Genomic DNA, 26,927 nt, shown 5'->3' on the forward strand with positions numbered 1-26,927 from the left:
CCTGCTTTTGTTGTAAAGAGATCAGCCTCTCACTGAATTCCACAGAAAACAATGCAGACAAAGCATGGTGTTTGTGAGGCAATGACTGACCTCTCAACACAATCGGACAGCCTTGAACAGTGGTTGGAAGCCGGAGCATCATGTCCGCCAACAGCATACAGGAAATTGTTGTGTGTTGCAACACCCACTCCTCCTCGCCTCTTGGCCATTGGTGCACACATGCTCCACTTGTTGGTGTGCGGATCAAAGCACTCCATGGACCTTAAACATGAGCTGCCGTCTCGTCCACCAACTGCAAACAATCTGCCAAAAAGAAAAAAAGAGATCTGAAATGTTTGACAAACAGTTCTGCTGAATCTGCGGCAGATGTTCAGAATTTTTTATAGGACACAGCAATAAGAAGGGGAATTTTCCACAGTTTTTCTCTGAGTCATTTAGCTGAGAAAAACATCAATAGTTTAACTCCTTGTGGCTCACAGGCTCAGCATTAACAGCAGGCTGAGGAAACAGTTTCTTTTTCAGTCTTTTTCTTTTCCTTTTTTTTTTCTGCTGCAAAAGCAGTTACAAGTTACAAATTCTGCTGTGATATGGGAAATAGTCAAGCAACAGCATCTTTTAGCTTTTCTGGCTCTCATCTTTGTTTTACACTCAGCCATTTATCCAAAGCGATTTACAGATGGGGTATAAAACCAGCAAAATTTAGAGTCATGACATGTATATGCCTATCATGTGTCTGATAGCATACTGACAGCATAGTGGAGCTGTGCTCAGCACCGCTGATTCCTTTTTTAAATATTTTAGCTTTAGACTCTGGATATAAACTGAGTGTATGTAGGTTTTCCCTGGCTAATGTAGTTTTCAATACTCCAAAAACAGATGACTTTCACCTGTTCATGGATGTTAGCATGCATGCCTGTTGATGTTACTGTAATATAGTGATAGACAGTGTGTGCTGAGAGTCCTGTCAGATAAAATTTGACGCACCCACACCACAAACCCAGACAGAATCAGAAATGGGCGGGATAATAATGAATAGATTGCCAATTGTGCAACTCTGTGTTTGAAGCAAACAGTGTAGGTGTGCCTCTGTCTGTTTTTTTCTTCTAGAAAACCTCCTTCAATCTGAGACTTGTATTTTATTCATTTGAATTTAAACCTTTTTTAGGGTGACTTTCAGTCTTGTTGCAGCAACTGCAAATACTTAGCTTTTTAAGGAAAAGGGAATCCAGACAAGACTTGGGATTGAGCACCAGAAAGTAAAAAGTTGAATTTGTGTGAAACATGGATAACCTCTTAAGCTTTTGAAGTTGTGCATTCTTAGGTGTGCCGTAACCATTCTAAGTCAATCAGCGCACTGTTTCTCAATCCTAGAAAAGAAAAAACGTTATCTTGTAGCTTGTTAAGCTGCTACAATTACATTTTTGTCGTTGAGATTAGAAGAAGATTAGCAAAAGAGATAGAAGACACATTCTTTTATGATTAAAAATAACATACATTTTTATCATTTGTTTTTTGTGTATAAATTCTACCTTTAGTTGCCTGACTCCAGTGTTTATATTGAAGTTATCTGTAAGCAATGGAATATTGATGTGTTTATTATTAAGAAATGTGTTTTTTGTCAATTTAATCAGGATCATTCTGTATGTTGAGATGAAATGGTAAGTTCAGTAAAATAGGTTGGTTAGACTTACTTTCCATTAAGTGCGGTGACTCCCATGGTGCTCCGGGGAGTCGACATGCTGGCCACGTAATTCCATTGTCTGGCCTGTGGATCCCAGCGCTCCACCGTGTTGAGGTAGCTCCACCCATCGTGCCCTCCAACAGCATACATGGGGCCCTCGAGCACCGCAATACCTTCGCAAACAGAGACAACTCCAACTTTTATTGAAAAGTCATGGATGAAAGCATGCTTTAAACATTCACATCCGGCTAATATAAACACAAAAGACTGTTTTCAATCTTGTATTGTGAATCCCCAACAAATGCGAACCATATGTCTGGGAATAATCCACTGGGAAAGAACGTTTCCAGTTTCCAGAGAACAGAGATGGAAGTGAAGTTCTTGCTTTAGAGCAGTGTGAGTCATGCAGCAGGCCACATCTATTCAAGAAACAGGAAGACTGTAAAACATTAGTCTTCATTCCCAGCTCACTAAGGGAGGCATCTTCCATCAGCGGCAAAGCTTTAAAACAAGGGATTCTTTTTTCCTCTTTTTTTCAGAATTCAGTCACTTTTAGAGAGCACACTGCAAAAACGGGTCATTTAGAAATAAGTCAGAAATTCTTACCCCATTGGCAGATTTTCTTTAGATAAGCAAAAAAAGTTGCCAATGGGATAAGATTATGGTCTTATCAAGAATTCTTATTTTAAGAAAAAATTCTACTCACTAAGACATGTTTTCTAGAGCTAAGATTGTTTTGCTATGAAAAACCTTCTAGATAACATTATTTTTCTTGCAAGATAGAACTTGAAACAAGCATGCTTTTACTTTTTTAAATAACTACATTTCAAACCAAAATGCAGTGTCCACACAGACAGAAATTATATTATTATCTATATATTTTTTAAATATTTTCGTTGTTTTTTTAATTTGCTATCCTAGGCACTTTAACGTTGGGAGTTGGGTCATCTAGACCCACTAGACAGTGCTCTGAACCTTTTTTCTTCAATGGTTTGTGAACCTCACTGGTGTCCATGGATTACATGAAATGTTTCCACCTTTATCCACCTTTGTCGGGGTAGGGAGAACAGGTCAATGTAAGGGTGGGGTAATCTAAGATAGCACAAGGGTTACAGACAGGTGCTTTCGGAAAACAATGTTATCTCTGCCTTTTTTTAAACCTAGAACACCATACAAAAGAAAACATCCAGGCAGGGCTGAACATGGATGCTAAATTCCAGGATTTCTAAACTGAATCTGGGTATGATAAATTTACACAAAAGATGAAACAAAATATGAGTAATCCCCACAGCGGGATATTCTATGGTTCACTGCTATCTCAGTCCACACTTGGTGATGGAGCTGAATATTTTGATAAAACTGTGTCTGTTCCATCAGCGGGTCATTTTCAAACTGTGAATCAAAACATTTCTGATTGGTGATGTGATGGAGCATGAGCAGACAAGGGAGAGGAGGATCAGCGCGCCCTTCCCATTCCGCAAGAAATAAAAATAAAAAAATAAATAAATAGATTTATTTTTTATTTTTGATTCACTATTTTCACCTGAGGTGTTGAAATGTTACATGTTAACATCCCACTCAGATCATCTTTGGATTTATCATAAAAGCATTCCTAGTGGTCTTTTAATTATGATTATGTCATTTTTAGCCAAAATCATCTCGGCTGTGTTTTCTGCAGAGCAGCAGGAGTTCGCTAGATATTCACCTCTGAGTTCTGGGCGGGACTGTTGGTGCAGAGTGAGCATGCCCCCTTTTTCCCCATCATCCCTTTGTTTACACGCTAGCTTACAGCCCCTCACACCCCCAACCTAAAACTACTGATGCAACAAAAACGGCAATCAATAGAGGAGCTATCCAATTGTACCGTTATGAGCCAAATGCTAGCTCAGACAAGGAAAACAACAACTTACATGGATCTATTTGTCTGCAAACGGATGCATTAGAATGTAGCAGGGCAGGGAGCTTGTGGCTTGACGTTGCTAGTCCTATTTCACACTAACAAGCTTTTTCTGACAGCATTTTAATTCGTCTGGTCCTGACCAATAACAATTTGAATAAAGACATATTCAGAAATGCAACTTTAAGCTTAATTCTCTTTATTTACAGTATGTCCTCCATCATTAGAAAAATGCCACAAGATAACAGTTGATTAACAGCTAATTAAAGAATCACTTTTTCTAATGTTGACAGGGATGACCAAAGGTGTTCTAGCAATAATAATAGTACCACTGACTGGTTTTAAGTGGTTAGTTTTAAGTGGTTGGTTTTTTCAACTGCACTTACCAAGGCCATGTCTGTGTGTCGACATTGGGGGCATGGTGGACCACACTTTAGTAAAAGGGTTGTAGCATTCCACCATGTTGGATGTTTTGAGCCCATCTCGCCCTCCAACCACATACAGCTTATTGTCTATCACAGCCACACCAAACTGCAGCCGGCGTCCGTTCATGACTCCAACCTGGACCCAAGTGTTTGTCCTCAAGTCATATTTCTCTATAGTGGTAGATCCTGGGATCAAAACATATCGAGAAGAGTGATTTTGATTTTGACACATTGCAATATGTGATGAATTTGTTTGCATGTTGCCCATTTACCTTTGGTAGCATCCATTCCCCCCACAGCATACAGAGCACCCACAGTAGACTTCCTGGGTTTTGTTCTAGGACTCTGAAACATGGGGCGTCGCTCAGGCAGGAGATGGTACTTCATGGCCTCCATCAACAGTTTCTGACATTCCAGGTCATCAGAGAACATTTTGTTGTTCTCCAGATCTGCAAGGAGCTACATTTGAAAGAAATCAATAAAATAAAAGTTCTAGTTAATGTTATTTAAGGAAAATATTACTGTTTTTTGACAGGAGTATATTGAGTTTATATCTGAAGGTTTTATTTCCTGCATATCTTAATTACTCTTTTTAGGAACTAAAGAACTCAGTTCAAGAGGAACAAAGGATGTTCGGGGATGTAAAGATCACACTTCTTAGCCTGTTGGGTAATGTTTATTCCCAGAGGCTGAAGGAAAGAGTCCAGACGTTTCAAGAGAGATTTAGAGACCAAAAGCCTAAATTGGTCTTCTTTTGTTTAGTGGACTTGGGAAAGGCTAAGCTATGATTTCATTTAATTCCATGGGATTAGTTTTATCAAGCCCTTTAGCTTGATGCAACCTCACAAAAATAACTGAAGTGCAGTCAGAAATTGGAGGGTTTCCATGGTGATTTTGCACGAGCAGCCCCCTCGATGTTTGCAGTGATCAAAGACAAAGTTCGATGGCAAAAGTACACCTCACAATGGTCAATGAGATGACTTGGAACTGATAAATATTACTTTAATAAAATTATGATGAAAATAACGGGAGAGAGCTGACTCAGACTGGAAAGATGTTTAACCCTTGTGCTATCCTAGGCATCCTAGGAGTTGGGTCATCTAGACCCACTAGACAGTGCGCTGAACCTTTTTTCTTCAATGATTTGTGATCTTCACTGGTGTCCATGATTACATGAAATCTTTCCACCTTTATCCACCTTTATCATGGTAGGGAGAACACGTCAATGTAAGGGTGGGGTCATAGGATACCACAAGGGTCAAAAGAAAATGACAAAGAGATATTTTTGTCCACAAACAGCGTGATATTCACAGCTGCACATAGTTAGAAGTTTAAGGACCATATTAGATAAGAGAAAAAAATAATATACTGTAAATGGCAACCAACGAGCATAGAACAACCTCTAAAGGCATTTAAAGTTAACACCTAGATTAAGGTGTGTGTGCGTCAGATTTCACCATCCGTGAGTGTTTGACCCAAAGTAGACTCCAAGAGAGGTGACCAATGAAGATTTTACTTTTGAAAGTAATGTTGAAAAGTTACAAAGCTACTGCCTGATGGAATTTATGACAGGGGTTTCCCCGTTGTAAAATAAAAGTGGCATGGATAGGAAAGAAAAGAAGACAGAGCCAACAGTGAAACATGAAAAATAAACACATTTATGTTTTGGGACTGTTTTGCTGCATCAGGCATGGAAGTGTCCTGACATTGTGCAAGTATATTAAAATCAAAGGACTACCATGTTATTCTGGGGCCAAATGAAGGATTAGGTGTCAAGTCTTTCAACAGAATTATAGCCCAAAACATCAAGCTGCAAATGTAATGGCAAAGGGCAAAACATTTGACTTTTCTTCTGTAAACACTGATTTGAAACCTTTTTTACATCTGTAGAAAGAACTGAAACATGCCACTTCAAGCTTGAGACAGTTGGAGTAGTTTGCGCACCATGTGGACCAAAATACGACTTCAAAAGTCTCACTGACAGTCACAGGAGTTGTTTGTTGCTGTAGTTGACTTTAAAGGTTGTGCAACAAAATAATAAGGTTGCATCATCCCCATCTATTTTATTTTATTTTAATAGTTTTGTTGACGAACAATTAAAAGTAATGTCTGATTTTCATTGGTTGACCTTCAGGGAATGTGTATATGGTTTCACTTAATTCCTATTAATATTCAACAATTTTGTTGAAAAATACAACAGGTTAAGCTACAGGTTACAAAATAAAGCAAAGAAATCACAACTGATGTTTTAAAATGCATGTTTAACATTCCTGTACAGTGTCTGTCATCCACTTACTGGCTTATCTCACCTGGGGAGGAAGAAGGGGCAGGCGGATGTAAGCAAGAAGCACCCCGAGGTCCTGTTGTCGATGCTGGACATCGTTCCTCACCCACATCATCAAAGCTTGAAAAATAGTTTCCTCATCTGGAACATTGATGTCATCACTGGAAAGCAGCTTAATAATCTCAGCCGTGGGGAGCAGCAGGAACTCCTGGTTCTGAATGACCTCCAGGAAGTGTTCCTGAGAACAGACGGGAGACACAGAGGAGACAGATAATCATCAGTTATTAGCCAAGGAGCAAGCTTTGTGCAACGTAGAGTGTGACCGTTTGTGTGTGCATCAGTAGTTGGTGTCTCTTTATAGAAGAAGGTGTTATTCAAGGACAAAGTTAGGCTAACAATCTGCAGATTTTAAAAAGGAACAAATTGAAAATATCTCCAATTGTGTTGTTTGGATGAGAAGATTGAAAAAAAGTAAAATAACAGTGTCTGTTGATATTACATAAAGAAAAATAGAAGTATATAAAAGTAGTTGTACTCATTGAACTTTTTCCCCACACATGCTTGAGCCTTTAAAATGTCTTGTATTCATTGCGATCTAACCAAAGCAGCATCAAGCTCTAGTCTTAGTAGGAGAAAATCTCTATAGCCTTTCTAAAGATGAATCTTACAGTTATTGGCCAATGCCCAAAGCAGTGTGACAGCACTGCATGACTGCTTCTTCAAGGTCTTTGTCTCTGGGCATTTCCAATTAAGACACAATATAAAAGCTAAAAACCTCTCTGGTCTTTGTGTATCTATACTCTGAACAAACTGAAACACTTAAAAGACAAACTGAGGAATCTTTGCTTGTGATTATGCCATGTTTACTCTTTGAACAAGTCAGCTGTGAGTTCATGAACAGTGCCCCAAACTCCACATTGACCCAAATTTGGACAGCATTCTTCAGAAATTAGGAAGGATTACAAAAAAGCAACTCTTGACCGTCAACGTGCAATAAATGATGGTGTTTGTGTAAGTCTTTATAAAAGGTTAACCCAGAGAGCCTAATGAATTGAGGGATATCTATCGATCTGTGGCAGTGAAGATGAGGAGGTAGACTCCATCAATACAGCCCTTCTTTATCAGTTAGCTGTGATTACAGAGATTGCAGATAAACATTAAAAAACCTGACAGCTTTTCAGTCTTTTTTGTTTCTGTGAAAAAGAATGAAATTCTACACACACCCTCTTGAATTAACGGCCTGGAAAACAAGCTCAGTGAGAAGAAAATCTACGGTAATTGATTTAACTGCTACAAAACAGCAATTGTGTCATATCAGTGCTTTTTGTCAATGAGGAACTCTATTGGTGAGATCAGCAAGAGGCTTAGATAATTACTTTTGAAGGGCTTTTTGATTACCTTCAGGCAGATGGCTGCCGAAAGAAAAAAGAAAAAGAATGCTAATGGGATTCTTTAAAAAACAAATAAATCTACTAAGTCCAATGTTCCATTTTTATTTTGTTGCAGTATAAAGCAGTCAACTGTGTGACAAAGGAAGAGGATGTTAGAGGCAGGTCCTGCTTTTCCCTAACCCAAAGAGGAAAACCAAGCTTATCAAAATTCAACTCAAACCACTCAGAACACAGGGATGGCGTACCAGGAAGCCCACAGCTCTCCCTGTTCATTACCGCAGAGATTGAACAGGAAGCTGGCCCTCTTGTGCAGCCTGATGATTAGATTAACCTCCTGGACTTGGATGGGGTCTATGTAAACTGGTCGAGCAGATGTTCTTTAGCAGATAACGTCCGCCTCGCACTGTCACTTCTGCACGACTGCCACAAAATATCATCCGGGAAATACGTGTTGAATCCTAATCCAGAGAAAATGTGTCTTGCAGAAATATATTGAAATTGAAACATGTATGGTTGCACACTAATCAATGTGCAGCAATGTGTAATGCTTGCTGACAGCATGCAGCCATGTGAAAGCGTGAAACTACTCAATTTCCATTCAAACCTGCACATCCCCTCAGCTGAAATTAGAAGATATAAATAACAGAGATATGGATATTTCATTCCTCCTGACAGGATCTTTAATTTAGCTCATCTAAATTTAGAAGAGTATGAAGAAAAGAATTATACTTTGTAATAAAGTGCATATCTGGGAAGGGAACTTTTCCATACATGCTAAATTTATTGATCTGCTGTTGCTCATGCACATTGGTGTGTTAAAGATATAGCATCCCACCATTCAATGGAAATGGGATCTGACCTACCATGGTGTAGTTATGGGCCACATTCAGCAGGTCAACACAGCCCTGGGCATCTGCAAATGACCGGATTCCCAGGCAGTTGGAGGGATGGAGCTGTTTCATGAGGAAGCTACAGCAGACTTGGATGACTTGTGGAAGCTGGAGGAGGCAGGCCGCTGCCAATAAACTCTCGATGGTCTCTTCTTTCAGCTCAAGGACACCTGCAAACAAGGACAAAGAAATGTCCTTTCAGGTCACAAGTGAGAGTCTCTGCAGTAAAGAGTGGCTTCCTGTGATATTGCATAAAGATGTATTATACTGTATAAAGCAGTGAGCTGCTCAAAACTGTAAATAAGAATGAAACCAATTTATTTTTTACTATTAAGATGACCAAGTCTCATTTTTAATACAGATTTTATGTACTAGTCGACATTTTAATTCAAATACATGTTAGGAGATTTCATAAAAAGGCAATTTAAGTGGTAGAGTGAAGCAATTTTATGGTGAAGAGCCGCCCGCTCAGCAGTCTCAATAATGAATTTGTCTTATTGATCCATTTTAATCACGCAGGATTTCAGCAGTCTCATAACGGCTTGCAAAACCTTGTGAATTTCTTTTATGAGCACTAACCAGTGTAGGCAAATTGAACGAGAGATTTGAGTGCTTCAGGATCCACTCCCTCCATCTTTATCTCCTCCTGTTTGGCCTCTCTCACATCGCTGGTGAACATAGCAGCAAAGTAGTCTGAAACAGCGCTGAGGACCAATCTGCCGTTGAAGAAAAAGAGAAAAAACACATCAAATTATTTTTTTTTTCACTGATATTTACAAGTGTAGTGGGAGCTTTGTGTTTGGTATTATATTATTAATATGTTTCCTGTCTTAAAAGTAGATTTGCACTTCAGCAGAAGACATGTTTATTTTGTCCACGTACACTGGCAGCAACATCTTAAATAGCTGCACATGTTTATGATGTGTGGCCACTTAAGATGTTGTATATCATTTAAAGCTACTACAAATAGAAAGGGGTATGACTCAATTTCACTAGCACATGATACATGATAAGGTGCTAGATAAGGCTCATTTCATGTCTAGAATGGTCAAACTTCAACGATAAACACCAATTGTATACTTTTGCTTCATTCCTTAAACTGCAAAATCATGTGTAGGTTCAGGGGTATTATCTTTTTCCCAAAAATAAAGAAGCCTACAGAGCCTTATAAATAAAGGGCTTCACAAAGCACACAACGGAAAACGGGGAGGCTTTGGAAAAGGTCAAAGGTGATGGTTACATTTTGCTTTCAGTAAACTGATATATTTTTTTTGTTTTGAATCTCTTTGTTTTTTAGTTTTCTAACAATAAGAAGTTGTAGATAGATATATTGGTCAGAAATAGTTCCCTCATCAACAGTCACCTCTTCTTTACTAGCAAAACACTTCAAAGGGATTTAAAGATCAGTAAAATTAGCATCAGATGCCTATTTCCACAGAAATACTGATGTTTCCAATCTCTGATGTAATTTTTTCATGGATTATGTCTTTTAGAAAAGTAGCACCTTTTAATTTCCAACTCATTTTTCTTATATGTTATTGATTACTAATACACCACAGCTGACTTAATTTTGTTTTACATTAAACTTTGCTGTGTTTAAACATGTCAGACCACAAAAATAATATTGGTGTAACACTAGGAAACAGAAAAATCTTCATAAAAGTACAACCGATTTAACATTTAACAATCATTTTTATTTTATTTTTTGCAAAAAGAAGTGGAGCCAATTCTTTTACTTCTTAATTTGCAGGATGGCTGATAAATCTTTGTTTGAAGGACTTTGTATAGTTCCTCCAATTTACACAAGTAAATAAAGCCTTATGACTATGTATAATTCTGATGAATGAATGTGTAGTGCTAAGGGATGGAGCAGAGACTAGTATTTAAGTTCTCCGTAGACTTTTAGTTAATAAGCCCTACTTCTTGCAACTGTCCTATAATTTAAAAAAAAATAGACCCTAATATGAACCTGTAAAGGATTGCCCAGGATTAGGAGGTAAGCAGAAACTCTACTTCATTATGCCTTTTATGGACAGAAGCTGTATGAGACATTTGTTTTAAAATGTATTATTAGTTTTTTTCTTCATAAACTATTAGAAAACTTGAGAGATGACATCAATTATTTGAACTCAAAGAACACAGTGGCGCTGAGGATTCAAGGACGTCATGTAAGGAGTTCACATCAGTCAGTCCAATTAGGACTTGTCAAAATATTGACAACTTTCCAAAATGGATAACAAAGTCGCCCCATATATCAAAACCTTGAAATGAGGATGAGCAAAGAAATGTAATTAGACCATTGCAGCGTAGAAAGGCATAGACAAATCATGATGGAGCTTTCATGTCAGCTATCATCGGATAATCAGACGATGCTTGCTTTGAATTTCAAAGACTGTTCAATTTTCTACGGAGGGGCAAAGCTAATGAAATCTGCTGTAAACTGGTCCAGACCAAAGCATTATCGCATGCTTCACCAGATTAATGAACCTCATCCAGGTGAGTTGTTTCACTTCTAATTTGCTGCAGATGGAGGAGTAATTAGTTGGATCAAAGCAGGCAGGAGAACAGACACCAACCTGTGAGCTGGTATCTTGTGTTCCCCTGCTATCAAGAGCACATCGCACAGCTGCTTGTGCTGAAGGTATGTCTCCATCTTACGGAAGGTCTGCTCTGCATGATTTGCAGCCTGGAAAAACTCATCAGAGGAGTTAGTGTTCATTCTGGCGAACGTACTCAAAACCAACCTGTGTACGACAAAAGACAAGACAGGAAAGAAGGCATCAGATCAAAACCTTTTTGACCTTGATGAAGCATTTAGCTTGCACGTCATGTCAGGCACATCCTTCCTTGATTGCCAATATAAAATAAAATCGTCAGCTCTGACTTTGTTCAAGGGGGAATACATTTAGATCGAAGAGGGAATCATTCAGAAAACCTTTGTTAAAATAAGTTAATGTTTATCCAACATGTCCACTGTGTTTTCTTGAGTGGCAAAATTCACATGTAGACAGAAGAGTTTATTTTGGGACATAGCATCCTGAATCTTCTATTCTCAATGGGGCACTTGCATCTTTCTTGCCACTCTAAGCTGAAAATTAAACGGTTGTGAACTAAACTCCACACATAACCGGATAACTGCTATCCAGGGGGAAAAGCAAACCCAGCAATGTATGGACCAGTTTTCTAGATGTAGAGCAAACCCGCCTTGTTGTTTGTTCCAGTGTGCATCTGAATATCTGAGCACTTATTTACTAAGTAAACCAGTCTGTTTCCTGCTGCATTGTAGCAAGGCTGAAACCAGGTCTCTATGGGCTGTTAGATTACACACGCTTTCACAAGCAGCTGAATAATCCCTCGCACTCGTGGCAAATAATGCAGCCTAGTCACTTTGGTGTCCTTCACAGAGAAAGTATGACCATTGACATTTAGAGTTGTTTGTTAAGCTGCAGAAAAAAGCTAACCGAGGGGATTTTCTATCTTTTCTTGTTCTAAGAACTGATGGTCTTCCAGAATAAAATGTTGCTGCTCTTTGAAACAACATTTTTGTATGAAAGCTTGTTAGACTTCACATGCTTGATATAAGAGGTACTGGTTAGGTTATAGTTTTGTCAATAAAAATCTACAGCAAACCCTGTTCTGTTTGGCAGCATCATATGTTAGCCTACAGTTGTTAGAGCAAGAACAATGGAACATGCTGGCTTGTATTGATGTCCTATTTAGCACTTTGCATTACGGTTTTCAGACGGGCATAAAACTTTCTCTTCTTTTGTTTACCAAAAACAACAGCATTTTTGCTGCAGGTACTGCTTGCATTGCACCACAGTATCTTATTGTCTAATCTTTATTGGAAGACTTTATGCTAAATGCAAGAATAATTTATTGGCCTGTCTCAGTATTCCCCACTGACTCTGAAGTCTTGCAAAGGAACACCAAACAAGACTGAATAAGCAATTGGGCCATAAAACTGAGATCCATTGCTTTTGTGTTGGCTCCAAGGCATGGTGTGCGAATTTTTCATGCCTACCAATCTCTCCGACACTAATTGCTTTGGTATCACATTCTGGGGAGCAGTAAATTTCCTCTGAGGTGTATATTTCGCTTCGAGTGGTGGGCTGGACCATCAGAGGCATGGGTGAATTTTATTGAGGCACTAAGACCACATAACAGCTTGCAACAGAGAAAGTGCTGTGGACACAATGCTGCAGCAAGACATACCGCTCAGGAGTTACCAAGTCTGAGGAGCAGTGTACAAAAGAAAACGGGGATGAATCTGAACAGATCTGCAAATCAGTATCAGAGAAGATTGTGCTTTATTTATCATCACACATTATCTTCAGTGAGCACAGATCCTTTGAATTCTTGTTGTTTGCTCTTCACACTTTCTGGGAGCAATGTCACCTCGATGTGATTTATTGCCTCTGAGACACTGCAATTACGCTGCATAGTCAATGCTGTTTAGGTGAAAAAGCTGCCATATGGAATGCCTGTATGCTTTTATTTCCCACAAGATTCAAACAGCTGCTGCATTCATGAATAATGATGAAAAAGTGTTTTTTACCAATATTACCAACAGTTTTTTTATGTTTTTATGTTACTGATGAAGATTAGAGAACTTCTCTGACTTATACTTCATTGCACCACAATTTAGCCCATATTTCTTCATTCAAGCAATAAGACACAATGCAATGTTTAAAGTGAGTTTTATAGCATATTCTTCAGTGTAAACAACCTTAATGCTACGTTCATACCAGGCATGCAACATGTAATCTTGATCACGCGTTTGGAACATGGTGTTCACACAAGCAGGGGCGGGCATCCTTTTCTTGTTCTTTTGCCACTGTTTACTAGTTCATCTCTGCCACCTACAGTTGGAAGAGGTTTGGTGATAAATGTCAAAGCATTGCAAATCTCTTGTCTTTCACAGCTCTATTCTAATATATGAAAGGCGTCAAATTATATGGTGTCATATAATTTGGGCCAAGCACAAAGCACTATTATTAATTTCTACTCCATCATTAATTTTCAAACAGTTGGCACTTCCATTAATGAAAAGGGACACCATCCATACGTCACTACCAAATTATAGTCTCTGATTGGTAAAGTTTTGACTTGGTTTCACTCTCACCGCGTGGTCAGTGGGTCATTTGAATGAATATAGCTCAAGACATAACTTAGACAACATGAAAGAAAAAGACGTGGTAGAATGAAGCAGTTTAGAAACATAAATATTCAGAAGAAAACTTGCCATGTTTGGTTTGAGAAACATTTAAAGCTACCCTGAAAGTTTAAACTGACAATCAATGTAACTATTTCCAGTGGTATCAGTTTTCCTCCCTCAAAGGTGTATGTGCTCTTACTTGTGTCAACATTCTGGCGCTATGGAAAGCCTGGTGTTAAACAGATAAATGATTTGGAGAACTCCAAATGAGCCTTTATTAAATTGGATAATCTCCCAACTGTTAATGTCAGACTAGTTTCTGAGAATTAGTCTCATTCCAACCAATCTCAGTTTCATTCCTCCACAAGAGGGACACTCATGGATCACTAGGCCTGATGGTAAAGGGTTTTTTAAAGGGATTATTGCAGCTTTTTTCCCCTAAGAAGGTTACTGAGGCGCTTTAGCTGAGAATCCAACATATCCAACAAAGAGACACACAGCATTTGCCAGTTCAATGTGTTCCATAAGATCTTAAACCCTCTGTACTTTGACAGAAATTATCTGCCATTGGGCTTTTTATGTTGAGAGAAGTATACTCTCTCACTGTAATATCTCGATCTGGGAAGTGAGGCTGAGATGAACACTGCGCACAGAAATAGATTTTCCTTTCTGCATTTCTTCTTTCTCACAAAGATTCCAGAAAGAGCTTTATATTTTTCTTAGGTCGTTATTATACTGTTAAATTCACAGTACTGATAATGACTTGAAAAGTCTGGTTTTGTATTGTGACCGTGTCCTCTTATCTGCCCCAAGTGCTAAGAGAGGGCTTCCTGATGTCAGTAACAAAAAGGGAAAGAAAAGTGGGTTTTAATGTAATTTCAATATTTTATTATTAGAAAAAATAATTAGGCAAAAATACCCTGAAAAATACTGCAACCATAAAAAGTGGTCAACGCAAGTTTTAAGGAATGGAAACTCATTCAATAGGACAATTCTCTCCAGAAAGACAGAAGGGATTATGCATGTCTGTGCTCAGGGTTTGGGGCTTTCTGTTAAGTGAAAAATGTGCAAATCTAAGCCAAAACGGTCTTCTGCTTTGCTGCCAATGAAAGGTTAATATGCGTACTCTACACCAGCTCCCTCTCTGTTTGAGCGTAAATAATTAAGTCAGTCCTGTAGGCATTCGGTGAGTAAAAATGTAAATGAAAATTCCCTTGAAAAACTGTGAGGCTGTGTAAAAGAAAAATTTTTCTTACAATCAGAAGCAAGGCAATATATTCCTTTAATGATTTTGTTTTTACACCAGATACATATACATTTTTTTACAAAAGGACTATTGTATTTTCTTTTAAATTGCATTCCTAGAGCATGAACATCTTTCATCTTAAAAAAACAAAGACATTTTTTCTATTCACTTTCTTCTTACTTTTCTTAGATAATATCAATTCACACTTTCCTTGCCCATCATAATCTTTTAAGCTTAACATCTGAAGGAAACATTTCAAAGATCCCCTTGAACATTCTTTAAACAATAACACAATACCTAAATACTCGCTCATGCAAATCAGCATGGTTAAAAATGTGTTCACATCTGAGAGTAAGTTAGAAAATAGTTCATTTTTTTCTTATCTCACTATTTTTCAATGTTTGTTCAGATACATGTGAATTTTGTACATTTTCTAGCGTTTTATTTTTATCACTAACACACAGAGTACCAATATCTAAAAAATATCACAAATGTTCACCTTCAGAGAAGCCATTTTCAAAAGTGTTGTAATTTACAGTAAATTAGTAACATGTCCGCTGGCTAAATCACACATGGACCGTGTGAGCCATTTGCTGTTAGAGCATGATGCTTCCAACAAATATCTGAATTACTGCTGGTGAAGGGAGTAGGGGTGGCAATATTTCTTTTCCAAGACAGTGAAGTGGGAATTGAGATATCATTCAAGCTAACAGCCTGCTGACTCAAGTCTCTTTTGGTGTTTTTGTGGAAGAGGTCAGGGTTTCTATTCCACTCAGGTTAACTTCTGTCATATATTCTCCGTCAAATGTTGCAGAGAAGCCGTTTGGATGAGAGTCACGAGAATACAACAACTGCAGGGTGCAGAAATACTCAAGAACAATAAGAGCAAAAGGTCAGAAGTGGCAACCATTTGTAATCTGAATTGTTGCTTGGAAGAGGACAACTATAAGAAGATCACAGAAACTGCACTTTAAAATAATGTTAACATAAATGGCCTGATGACTAAATTAGCAGAGAATTTGTGACAGCAAATGCTCATCACATGCAGAGAAAAAAATCATGTGTTTTTATTTTTCTAACTTAGTTAGCAATCCAACTTGCATTATGTGATATTTAAAATGTTATATCTAAAATACTAATATTTAAATACACTAAAACACAAATGCTTTTTTAAAGGGTTTTTGGAGTTTTGTATAACAACAACAACCTACTTTTTTCCATGCTAAATAATTCTGACACATATATTACAGAAGTAAGAAATACAGTTCATTCAAAATCTAAATAGAGTAACTCAATGGCTTACTTCTTGAAAAAAAAATGTAAGAATGAAGCAAATCCCTCTGGGAAATACAACAAAACTGACTGACACGCATTTTCTAACTACAGAGGAATGGCTAAACTTTTCTGTTTTTCACAGCTAGCAGGTCTGATATCTACAATTCAGCCTGAGGGTTTGTGACAAATTATATGTCAAGGATTTATGAAATGAGACGTAATAAGGCCACCCAGCTGGTGCAATAAATGACTGAACACATCTCAGTGACATCCACACATCTGCTTAGCTACAGATGAATGCATAAGCCATGATGCGACACTCTGTCACTGGTATAATTCAGGTTGTGTTGTCGATTTACAAATGCAGCGCTCATCCTAAACAGTTACTGAGTGGGTGGATTTAGGAAGCTTTTTTGATGAAAAAATCATTTTCTACAACAAGAGCTGTAAATTCATCTGCTAAATGATTAGAATGAAGAGATTTTTGAAGCTGTTTTAGACATTTAATCTTCACAATGATCAGCACTTGTGTCAACAACAATAACACTTTTTACATTGTTTGAGGAAAATTTGAAGTAAGTTTTTTAACAGTTTTCTTAAGTTTTCTGTAAAAACCTGCTATATTTTTTATGGATCATGTCTATATGTCTATATATTATAGCAATTAATTGTAATTTAATTGTAATTAATGGTATCAATGGATACTAATATGTATAAAAAATGAGTAGTCATTGAAATAACATAACATTATAAATAGTATCACATCATAAGGATATATTTAATCGTCCAACAGATTTCCATTATTATTGCCATAACATACTGGTCGTGCTGCATCTTTCAGGACCAGCATGAACTCAAGGTTCTTGAAAGCCTGCGAGTTACACATTTCTTTCTTTTTTTTTTTTTTGTGCAAGGCACATATTTTATGCATGAACCTTTTACACACAGGGGCTCCAAAACATGAACATCTGCCAATTATGCCAACACGAAGGGCGGACTGGAGTCGATTCACAAGCTCCAACTTAACTCAGAATAATTCATGCTTAGCTGGGGGAGCCCAGCCATTCACTGCCTGTGGCATCCTTTCAGTCTGCTTTGACACATTTCATGGAGTAGGTAGAAACTATGTTTTTGAAATCATCTGTTTAAGAGGAATGAGCCCTCGGAAAGGTGCATTATTTTTGTGTTTTCACTACAGGGTGCGTGGTACAAAAAGACAGAGGAATCAGTAAAGCCAATCACCTTAGAATGTCACGGGCAAGATGAAAGGAGAGTTGGTCTTTTCATCTGTCATGCGAGGGGCTTTTAGTGTTCTGCCAGACCGGTACACACAAATAGGCAACACACAGGAAAACACATCCATAACCTGTTTACTTCCTGGAAAAAGATGTCGGATCAATATCAGGACAAGGAGAGAAACATAACATGGAGAGGCCGGTGATTGGATTTATCGCCGGAAAACCGGTTTGTGAGAGCTTAACGTAAGAATTTGTAAGGAGATTTTGATCCTGAGCCAACCACCAGGCATGATAGCTTTTAGCTCATAAAGCAGACATGGTTGTGGCTGGCTGTCTAGATAATTCATGTGATTGCACTCCTGTCTCTTTTTATAGGTTCTGTATGTGTTATGTTATGTCATAGCGCTCCCCTGCTTTCCACTTTTAACTGAAAGAAAAATGCATTAGAGAGCCACAGTTGAGGAACATACTCGGAGGAATCAACCAAGTCTCACTCAGAGTTTGATCTGTGTGTTAGCATTGGCAAGACAGAGGTAGAAATTCACTGAATGATTAAAAACATATTTTAATACTTCATTTAGCCAAGAAAACTAAGGACAATAATCAGAAAGTTAACCCAATTGAGGTAAGAGATTAGGTAACAGGAAGCAGTGAACTGGAAAGTGAACTAGCAGTTTGGATTGAAACACTTTAGCTGAAAAGCAGTGACGATGCTCCTCATGGCTTACATGACAAGTAATTTTTAGAAATTACATGTTTTAAATTCATGTCTTGAGGTACTTCTATGTATTTCTACTTTTGGTTAATTTTGGTAAATGTTTGTTGCCTTTAAAAAGCAATAATTTTGAAGAATAAAGAAAATTACTACACATCCACAAGTCATCACACACGACAGGCCCATTTTTCTCAACATGCATTCAAATGCATACCTCTCTCTGGTCTCCACCTCTGCAGGTTCCACAGAGCTGTTTTCAACATCTTCCTGGTTGGGGTTTTTCTCCTCTTTCCTTGTGGTGCTAGGAGAGGAGCTGCTCTTTGAAGACTGATCATTCTCCTGAAGGCCTTGGATTGTGCTTGGTTGATGATGCCATAACTGATGACCTGCTCTGACATACACAGGTGTGGGCCCCGGAGTGGGCGACAGAATGCTGTGAACGGGGCTGTTAGTCTTCCGAAGTCCTCCAACGCCTCTTTCCCTTGAGTGGCTCTTCAGCCGTCCCTGGACAGGCGTTCCTCTGTGGTCCAGGCCATCCTGCTGGATGTAGCCTCCCACACAGCCAACACCACCCCCTCCTCCACCAGCAGACCCTTGGTTTGAATGGCTAAACCAGCGCCAGCGAAGCCTGAGGATCTGTTTCACGTCAAACTCCTTCTTCCCTGACACAGACATCCTCCTCTGGGCTTGTAGACGAAGGCAATGGTACGGCGAGTCTCCAAAAACATGGAGAGCAGAGAAGAGCAGAGGCTTGATTTCAGTCCTTACTGACGATAATGTACCTCTTCACTGCTGTATTGTCTCTCTACAATCATGACCACCTTTCCCTCGTTGAATTCCCCTTACGTTGTTCTTTTCGTGAAGATGGAAAGCGGCTCTTTCCTGCTTTTGTTCCCGTGCCTGAGACTACTTCCCTCCCTCCAACTCTCTCTTTCTGTCTTTCTCTCCTTCCCTCCTGTGCTGCTGCTGTTTCTGTTTGCTGCTGCTCCTGCTGCTGTATGACGCTGGAGCTGACTTAATGCACATGCATGATCCACACTCCCTCCCCTTCACCTCCTCTGTTTCGCTTTCCCTCTCCCTCTCTGCTTGTCTCTCCTGTGAATGCACACGCAAACCCCTCTCACTCTGAGACAGACACATATGCTATTGTATCAAAATAAGAAAATCTCACAAGCCCTCTCTGGACCTCTCTGCTGCTACTCTGTGCCTGCTGTGTACGTGTGAGTGATTACGTCTTGGACTGATGCTACTGTGAGGAGGATTTATGAGATATCATAAGGCCAGGATGACAAAGTCAAACCTTAATGAAGACTACTAAATGATCTCTTCTTTGTACCTAATTTTGTGCTTCATTAACATACATGACCAAGACTACAATCACATATATCCTAGAAAGGAATACATTAATTCAAATCTCCTGAATACCCAGAACAGATCAACTTGCACCATCAGCTATAAGACAAATTAATTCAGCCCGGCACACACCTGCGCAGTCTGCCATTTTCACATCAAACACTATCCCATGGGGGGATATCTGTGTGTAGGTAGCCAGGCAAGGGGGAAAAATCCTTTACAGTCACTGTCTTAGAAGGCCAACATGATCATAAGGGAAGAATTACATACTGATGAACATTCAAGGTCAGGAAGCTCTCTTTCCAGGTAGGAAAACATTTTCCTTTTTTTTTTTCTTTCTAGGTTCATCTATTACATCTGCCACTGCAATGGGATAATACTGCAGCCCAGAAGATTGCTAGCACCACATAAGGCAGGAATGTTGTTGGAAAGACGAGAGAAACAATGCAAGCTTAAAAATATTAAAGATAGTACTGACATTTCAGGAGTACTAGTTGTAGCAGCGCACCTGATCCTTAATGCTTTAAATGCAACTTTGTTATCCTGTTGTCAAAAAAAAAAATGTACCAATAATCATGGTGGTAATAGTGGTTTGAAAGAGATAGTAGAAAACTATTTTGAGATACATTTTCTAACCAAACAGCTATTTTTTGTCCAATACAGGGTTCCAAAGCACTTAATAAATAATCTTTATTTGCACTATTGACACTGCATTCACATTTTGCTAAATTTTATGTCCTTAAATATAAATAGACTTTAAGCCTACTTATATTTCTCTAAATTCCACTTCCATCACAAAGATAAGAGGAGGGCCTGGGACTAAAATCTCTTCCACCAATTCCAGCTCCCACAGTTGGATTGTAACCATACTTGAGGGCTATTATTATTTTATCTTCAATTAGTGATTGTTTAAAAGCCTCATTTCAGTCTAATTTAAATTTGTTTAAAATTTCAAATGGGGATTGTTTGCTGTGAATCAATACTTGGCAGGAAAGACCTCCAGAAGAGTCCATGTTTAATTCCTTGTGTGTTGAGTCTGAAAGATTCATTGTTTGTCCTCAAAAACTGATACAGAAGAATCTGAGTGTGTTTTTGCTTGAGTGTGAGTTGCAGACAAAGAAAGTGGATACTGCCCTGTTATTCTTAATTGCCTTTTTCATAATGAATAAGCCATGCTGGGAACACAGAAAATCAGTGGTTAATAATTAGTTCTCAGAATTGATTTAAATTTCTAAAAGTGATTGGATCTGTTGGTGACTCAATGAGTTATGAAGAGAGGCCTATGTTGAATAACAAGAAAGAACATAGCACTCTTTGACTATCTTACTGAGCTAATGGTGGCAAAAAGCCCAGCTAAGAGTACATGATGCACGTATGATGATTTGACTGCACTGAAATAAGAGCTAGGGATTCCAGCTGCTTTAGCTAAGAACATGTTTGGAACAAGCTGTAGTGGTACCACAGCTAAAAACCTTTCTGGTTTATTGTGGTTTCAGAACCAAAATGTTTTCATTGTAGTTAGCAGCTAAGGGTTAGCAGTCTGTGTTTTCTTAGCATTAATGGCATATCGGTGTGTAAATGTTCAACAAACTTCTGATGATTTAGCCAGTCTTCTGATGTATTTTTAATAACATACACTAAATTGTCTACTAGCATGGTGCACTGCTGGATCAAGGAGTTTGTAGGATTTTAGAATTCCTTCTAGATACAACCTAGAACTTCTCATTTTTCAGAAGGTATTACTAAGACTAATCGCTTTAGTACACTTCAGAATAAGTGCACAGTGTGAAGGGGACAGCCTTTGTGGTATTCATGCTCTACCTAATTTAAGAAAATACTTATGTTACAGGTAAGATGTAAAAAATAGACCACAAATACAATACAAAGAAGCTCACTGGCTCCATCAGACCCAACATACCCCTGAATTTGAACAACACACTCTAGGAAAAAAGACCTTATCCTCTCACACTCTACCTCTAGGTGCAGCAAACAATGTATCTGATCCTGATACTGACCTTGCGAGAATATAAATGTTTTTTTTTATTTCGGTGGCTTGCTGGGAAATTTTGACCTCTGGTATAGTCAGGTTTGATCACTGCTCAGATATTTATAGGGTTTGGAAATTGGCTTTTAAAAAAATGTTATAGAAGGACAAGCATTGTCTCAAATGAAAACATAAATCTTCTCAATGGTTACAACCCTCGGATAGCTGCACATTCATTTTAGTGCACCCAAAGCTGTAACCCAGCATGGTGTTGACATTTTTAAAGTGCTATGCCTGAAGCAAATGAGAACCCTTATGCCTACTTTGAGATTTCCCAGGATTAGCTATAAAGATCCCCTCAAACTCAGATCTATTAAGAAAGCTTGAGTCAGCAAGGCAAAATCACTGTACGCTTGTTCACCTGGAGACATTTCTGTGTGCAAACCACATTATGGGGAGGCTGGTGGGCAAGATTTTAGACAGAAGTATATTTTAATAACAGGTATGTTGGTAACCCTTGTGCTATCCTAGGCACTTAACATTGGGAGTTGGGTCATCTAGACCCACTAGACGGTGCACTGAACCTTTTTCTTCAATAATTTGTGATCTTCACTGGTGTCCATGGATTACATGAGATCTTTCCACCTTTATCCACCTTTGTCATGGTAGGGAGAACACGTCAATGTAAGGGTGGGGACATCTAAGATAGCACAAGGGTTAAAGCTGCAAAGCCAAATTAATTTTTGACAATCATGTATCCAGACCAACATCCATGAACAAACTTCAAAAGCCAAGGACCTTCTCACAAAATAGATAAAATACCAAAAGAGGGCATCGGATTCATTGAGTCTGCAAAGAAAGGCTTAATGTTTTAAAATATTGTTCAGTTTACAATAATGATTTGATCAAGGGTTATTCTCAAAATTCTGACTTTATTGTTCCCAACTTTAACCTGTACAAATGTTTTTCTTTGGATAATTTTGACAGTTCTCAGGAGTATTCCCATCTTCATTCACTCTAAACCCTATCTTCAGTTGTAGAAAATAAGCATCAAATCACATTTCAATGGTTCGCATCCATCATCAAAGCCTCAACTACCACCTGCGCTGTCCCAAGCAATGACTGCAACTTTTAGAAGCATTCAAAGAAAAGCATGTTGTAACAGATGTTTCTTCTAAAAGAAGTTGCTCTCAATAACATTGTCTATCTCAGTGGCGAAGCTAGAACATTGTATATGGGGGGCTGGTAGGAGGGCAGAAGACCTTGGAAGGGTGGCAAATGAGAACAGCTTGTGTAGAATAACACCAAGAAATAATCTTTACTTGCTCCAGGAGCAAATTAAAACAGCACAATGGAAAGCCATTACAAATGAAAGGATCAAAAATATGTTATTTGTAATCCTTTTTATGATGTTTTTTGTTATTATATTTTAAAACAGCAGGTCTTGTAGCTATGGTGCAATTTCTAATATTTAAAAAAGCTTGTATTGATTTTTTTTTTATCTTTGCCAATAATTATGCCAATATTGACTCAAAATTGGGGGGAGTATCTATCTATCTATCTATCTATCTATCTATCTATCTATCTATCTATCTATCTATCTATCTATCTATCTATCTATCTTTCCATCCATCCATCCATACTGTACATACATAAAATAAAATTCTAATTCTGATGGCTGGATTTTGTATATACTTGAAGTATTCCTGTATAACAATCAAATCAAATAAAACTGGTTTGATTGTATAAACTAATTAACTGAGAAAAATAATGCAGTTATAAACAATTTTAATATTAAATCAAAAATTTCAACTTTTTCAAACCCCTGTATACATGTCTGATCAGATTCCCCAGCAAGACAAGTAGATGAGCTATGCTTGCACCTGGATTAAACTTGCAGGAAACACATTCAAACAAACAGTTTAATGTAATCTTGGAAACAAAAGTACAACATTAAAGAAATACATAAAAACTGGCAGAATTATTCCAACTGCAAAGCTTGTCTTTAAATAGAAAAAAAAACAGACTGTCTTGATTCCATGAAGATTTACTTTGCCTTTAAAATCAGAGTTTCTGCACTCTAAGAGGTTGCTTCTGTACTGACTGCAAGAACCATCATGAACAGGTTCTCGTCAAAAACTATAGGTTGATGAATGGTATCTCATACCTCATGCTTATTTACACACAAAAAATGAGAAAAAACAATCTAATAAACTGTACTAACTAGTTTGCACATTTGTGGGAACAGATTGTACATGTTGTAAGCCAGTATTACGTATCTGTGAGGTACAATTTCCTAAATGTGTAAATAAAACTTCATTATACTCCGAAATTTAAATTGGAAATTATACTTTAGTGTGTAAAGCGTGTAAGCTACATGAATGCTACATTCATTTTGCATGAATCTACAAAGACAGATAAATTAAGACTCAACCAGAGAGCAAGAGTGGTTTCTAGATAGAAACCACGTTACTAACACTAAGAATATTACAAAGGACATACTATGACAAGAACGAAAGAATTCTTAAGGAAGGAATAAAGTTAGTTTGTAAGAAACTTTAAATAAAAGCAGACAAATGATAATACATTTTCATTACAATTTCCTCTTACCTGATAAAAATCTTTAGTTATTGTTGGCATTGAAGAGTGAAAAAAGCTCTTGAAATAAAAAGAGTGCAAAGCACAGCACAGAACAGTCCAACACTTCTACTCGCTGTGCAACATTTTCACTGAGAAATTCTTGCAGCTTCAGAACGGAAAGGGGCACTTTCCTATTTTAAAGGAAACCCCTGTTCATGTCCTTCCTCTGTTCTACAACAACAAATGCATTCAAACAACCAGGAAGCCTGGAATCACATCCTGTGTTTGAGGCAAAACATTCCTTTCACGAAGATTTCTCTCCAATCTGTTGCTGTCAAAAAGATCTGACTTGTTGCTAGTTTAACCATCATTGCATAGATCCAATTATATTCTATTAACTTCATACTTTTTCTGTAAATGTTACTTCCATATTCACTCTATGACCCGTTTGGGCATTTACACAGTCCTTTTTTGAAAGTTTAGCTAAATATTTAACTATTACTTCAATAATATAAATAAATATCTTTTTTTTGTTTTTTTTGTTTGTTTTTTTGGAGATTGTAACTTGGCAAAAAATAATCAAAATTGCAAATAAATGTTTATCAGTTCAAAAGAAAACTCAGACAATGCTATCTTTCTGGGCGTTGCACTGCTTTGCAATCAGGACATGTATCCTGTTACGTGATGTTAACGTTCAATAGTCCAATGGCGTCTCAAACAAATTTTACACAGGGGACCAGACTAGTTCAATGAAAGTTTTAGGGCAGTAATCTTGATGGTTCTGATGTGGTAGCTTGGACTCAGTTTGGAGACAAAAGTACACTAGATGTATCCATCCATGTACATCGTGTACAATCTCTAAAGTCACCCATGAGTGTCTGGTCAGCAAAGGAGAAGCCTGAAATAGGGCAAGTACATTGACTGCATCCCCAACTGACAACAGGTAGAACAAATTGCCCAATGAGTAGGACAAAGTACAGTGAGTTTTTTTGAAGCCACTAATTAGTATTCTTGCCTAAAATTAAAAAAAGGTTCTCATAATTATTTTAAGATTTGAATGGATAAATTTATTACTAAAAACAACTCAGTGAAAAGTAAAAAAAAAAAAAAAGTTGAGAAACATATCTAACTCTATCATTATTTGTTTATTGGGTTTTTCTAAACGTCTCAATCATACTCATTTACTCAAAAAAGATCAAATGAAAAATGAAAAAAGTAAAGAAATTCAACAATATTAATAATACTACTACTAATAATAATAAATAGATGAGGCTCAGTGAGCCTCATCTATTTATTATTTATCTATATGTATTTATCTATATAGGCAGCTTCTGCCACTCGCGCCCACAACACCAAGGAAAACACTGTTCACGATGGTTTCACTGGTGTATTTTTTTAAAATCTTTTTTGCCATCCACAATAAATAACCTTTGAAGGAGCCCAGAGTCACACGCGTCAAGTAGTCTTCAGAATTAAACAATCAAAACCTTGATGTGCTGAATTAAAGCAGAGAAAGAATAAGGTGAGAAGAAACCCAAATTCAAAGACATCTCAAGTTTGTCATGGAGATTTAAAACCTAACAATTCAAATCAAATCAAATCAAACTTTATTTATAAAGCACTTTTCATATAAAAATATAACACAAAGTGCTTTACATTAAAACACAACAAAATATAAAAACAAGCATTGACGATTTAAAAATAAATAAATAAATAGGGCCCCCCTCCCAGTACCTAGCCCCCCACTCCTTTCACACCTCCCACCCCCTAACTGATGGCAAAGGACAATGAGAAATAGGCTGAGCACAAAAATAGGATGCTGGAAACGCTAATAATTGGAACCTCCCCCTCCGTGAACAGCCGCATAGACAGCCAAATGCAGCATCACAGGCGGGGACCGCTCCACCACAGCTAAGCGGTGATGCAAGTCCCCATCTAGAGCCGCAGTGGCTGAACAGCAGCCGACCCAGAGGGAGAGGTCCAAACTGAGGAAGCACCGGAAATAAAAATGAATAAAAATGAGAATAAAAAAAGTAAACATATTGATAAAAACAATAAAACATTAAAATAATGTTAATTAAAATAACGCGTTAAAAATCAGGTTCAAGTTCATAAAACAAGATAAAATGGATAGATAAATAAATAAAATAAAAAGTACATGTAAATAAATAAGTGAACAAATAAATAAAAGCAGTAAAGCATTAGCTAAAAGCCAGGTTAAAAAGATGGATCTTGAGCCTTTTCTTAAAAGCATTAATGCTCTCTGCGGCTCTTAGGTCCTCTGGCAGACTGTTCCATAAACGGGGGCCATAGTGCTGAAACGCAGCTTCTCCATAGGCTCATATCTTACTAAAAGATCTGATAAATAAGAAGGCACAAGACCGTTAAGTATCTTAAAATCAATCCTGAAGCATATGGGGAGCCAATGCAGGGATTTTAAAATCGGGGTGATGTGAGCTCGCCTCCTGGTCTTTGTGAGAACTCGAGCAGCAGAATTTTGGAGAAGCTGAAGGTTCCTAATGTTAGTGTTTGGAAGACCAGCAAGCAGGGCATTACAATAATCAACTTTACTCATGATAAAAGCATGCATTAGCATCTCCATATTAGCAAGAGAGAGTAGTGGGCGGACTCTAGCCAGATTTCTAATATGATAAAAACCAGTTTTAACCACCTGTTCTATATGGGGGATAAAAGTTAGCTTAGAGTCGAAAATAACACCCAGGTTTCTGACTGTTTCTAAATTACTTAATGAAAGTTTCTGTAGCTTCAGAAACTGTTTCTCTCTCTTGGCTTCGGGACCGATAACTAAA

General features: G+C 37.8%; 1 protein-coding gene across 4 annotated transcripts in view; it reads right to left on the bottom strand.

Annotated features, from left to right (window-relative positions):
- The window catches only part of klhl4 (kelch-like family member 4), a 27,957-nt gene extending 3,669 nt beyond the window's left edge, over positions 1-24,288 (bottom strand). Inside the window, exons 1-10 of one of the 4 annotated variants that reach the window (XM_011480067.4) lie at positions 24,148-24,287; positions 18,415-18,916; positions 11,145-11,312; positions 9,148-9,284; positions 8,542-8,738; positions 6,313-6,525; positions 4,276-4,462; positions 3,965-4,189; positions 1,692-1,854; positions 91-303 (exon numbers count right to left, since the gene is read on the bottom strand). In XM_011480067.4, the coding sequence (XP_011478369.1) occupies positions 91-303; positions 1,692-1,854; positions 3,965-4,189; positions 4,276-4,462; positions 6,313-6,525; positions 8,542-8,738; positions 9,148-9,284; positions 11,145-11,312; positions 18,415-18,875 (1,964 nt within the window). In that variant the 5' untranslated portion in view covers positions 18,876-18,916; positions 24,148-24,287. Of the gene's footprint in view, positions 1-90; positions 304-1,691; positions 1,855-3,964; positions 4,190-4,275; positions 4,463-6,312; positions 6,526-8,541; positions 8,739-9,147; positions 9,285-11,144; positions 11,313-13,316; positions 13,695-17,489; positions 17,681-18,414; positions 18,917-24,147 lie in introns of those variants that run through there. The other 3 variants (XM_011480071.3, XM_011480072.4, XM_078954097.1) reach the window with 3 other exon arrangements.
- Positions 24,289-26,927: the final 2,639 nt, after the last annotated feature.

Source organism: Oryzias latipes, chromosome 10 (genome assembly GCF_053564925.1).
Source record: "Oryzias latipes strain Hd-rR chromosome 10, Olatipes_Hd-rR_3.1".
In the NCBI taxonomy this organism is placed as follows: Eukaryota; Metazoa; Chordata; class Actinopteri; order Beloniformes; family Adrianichthyidae; genus Oryzias; species Oryzias latipes.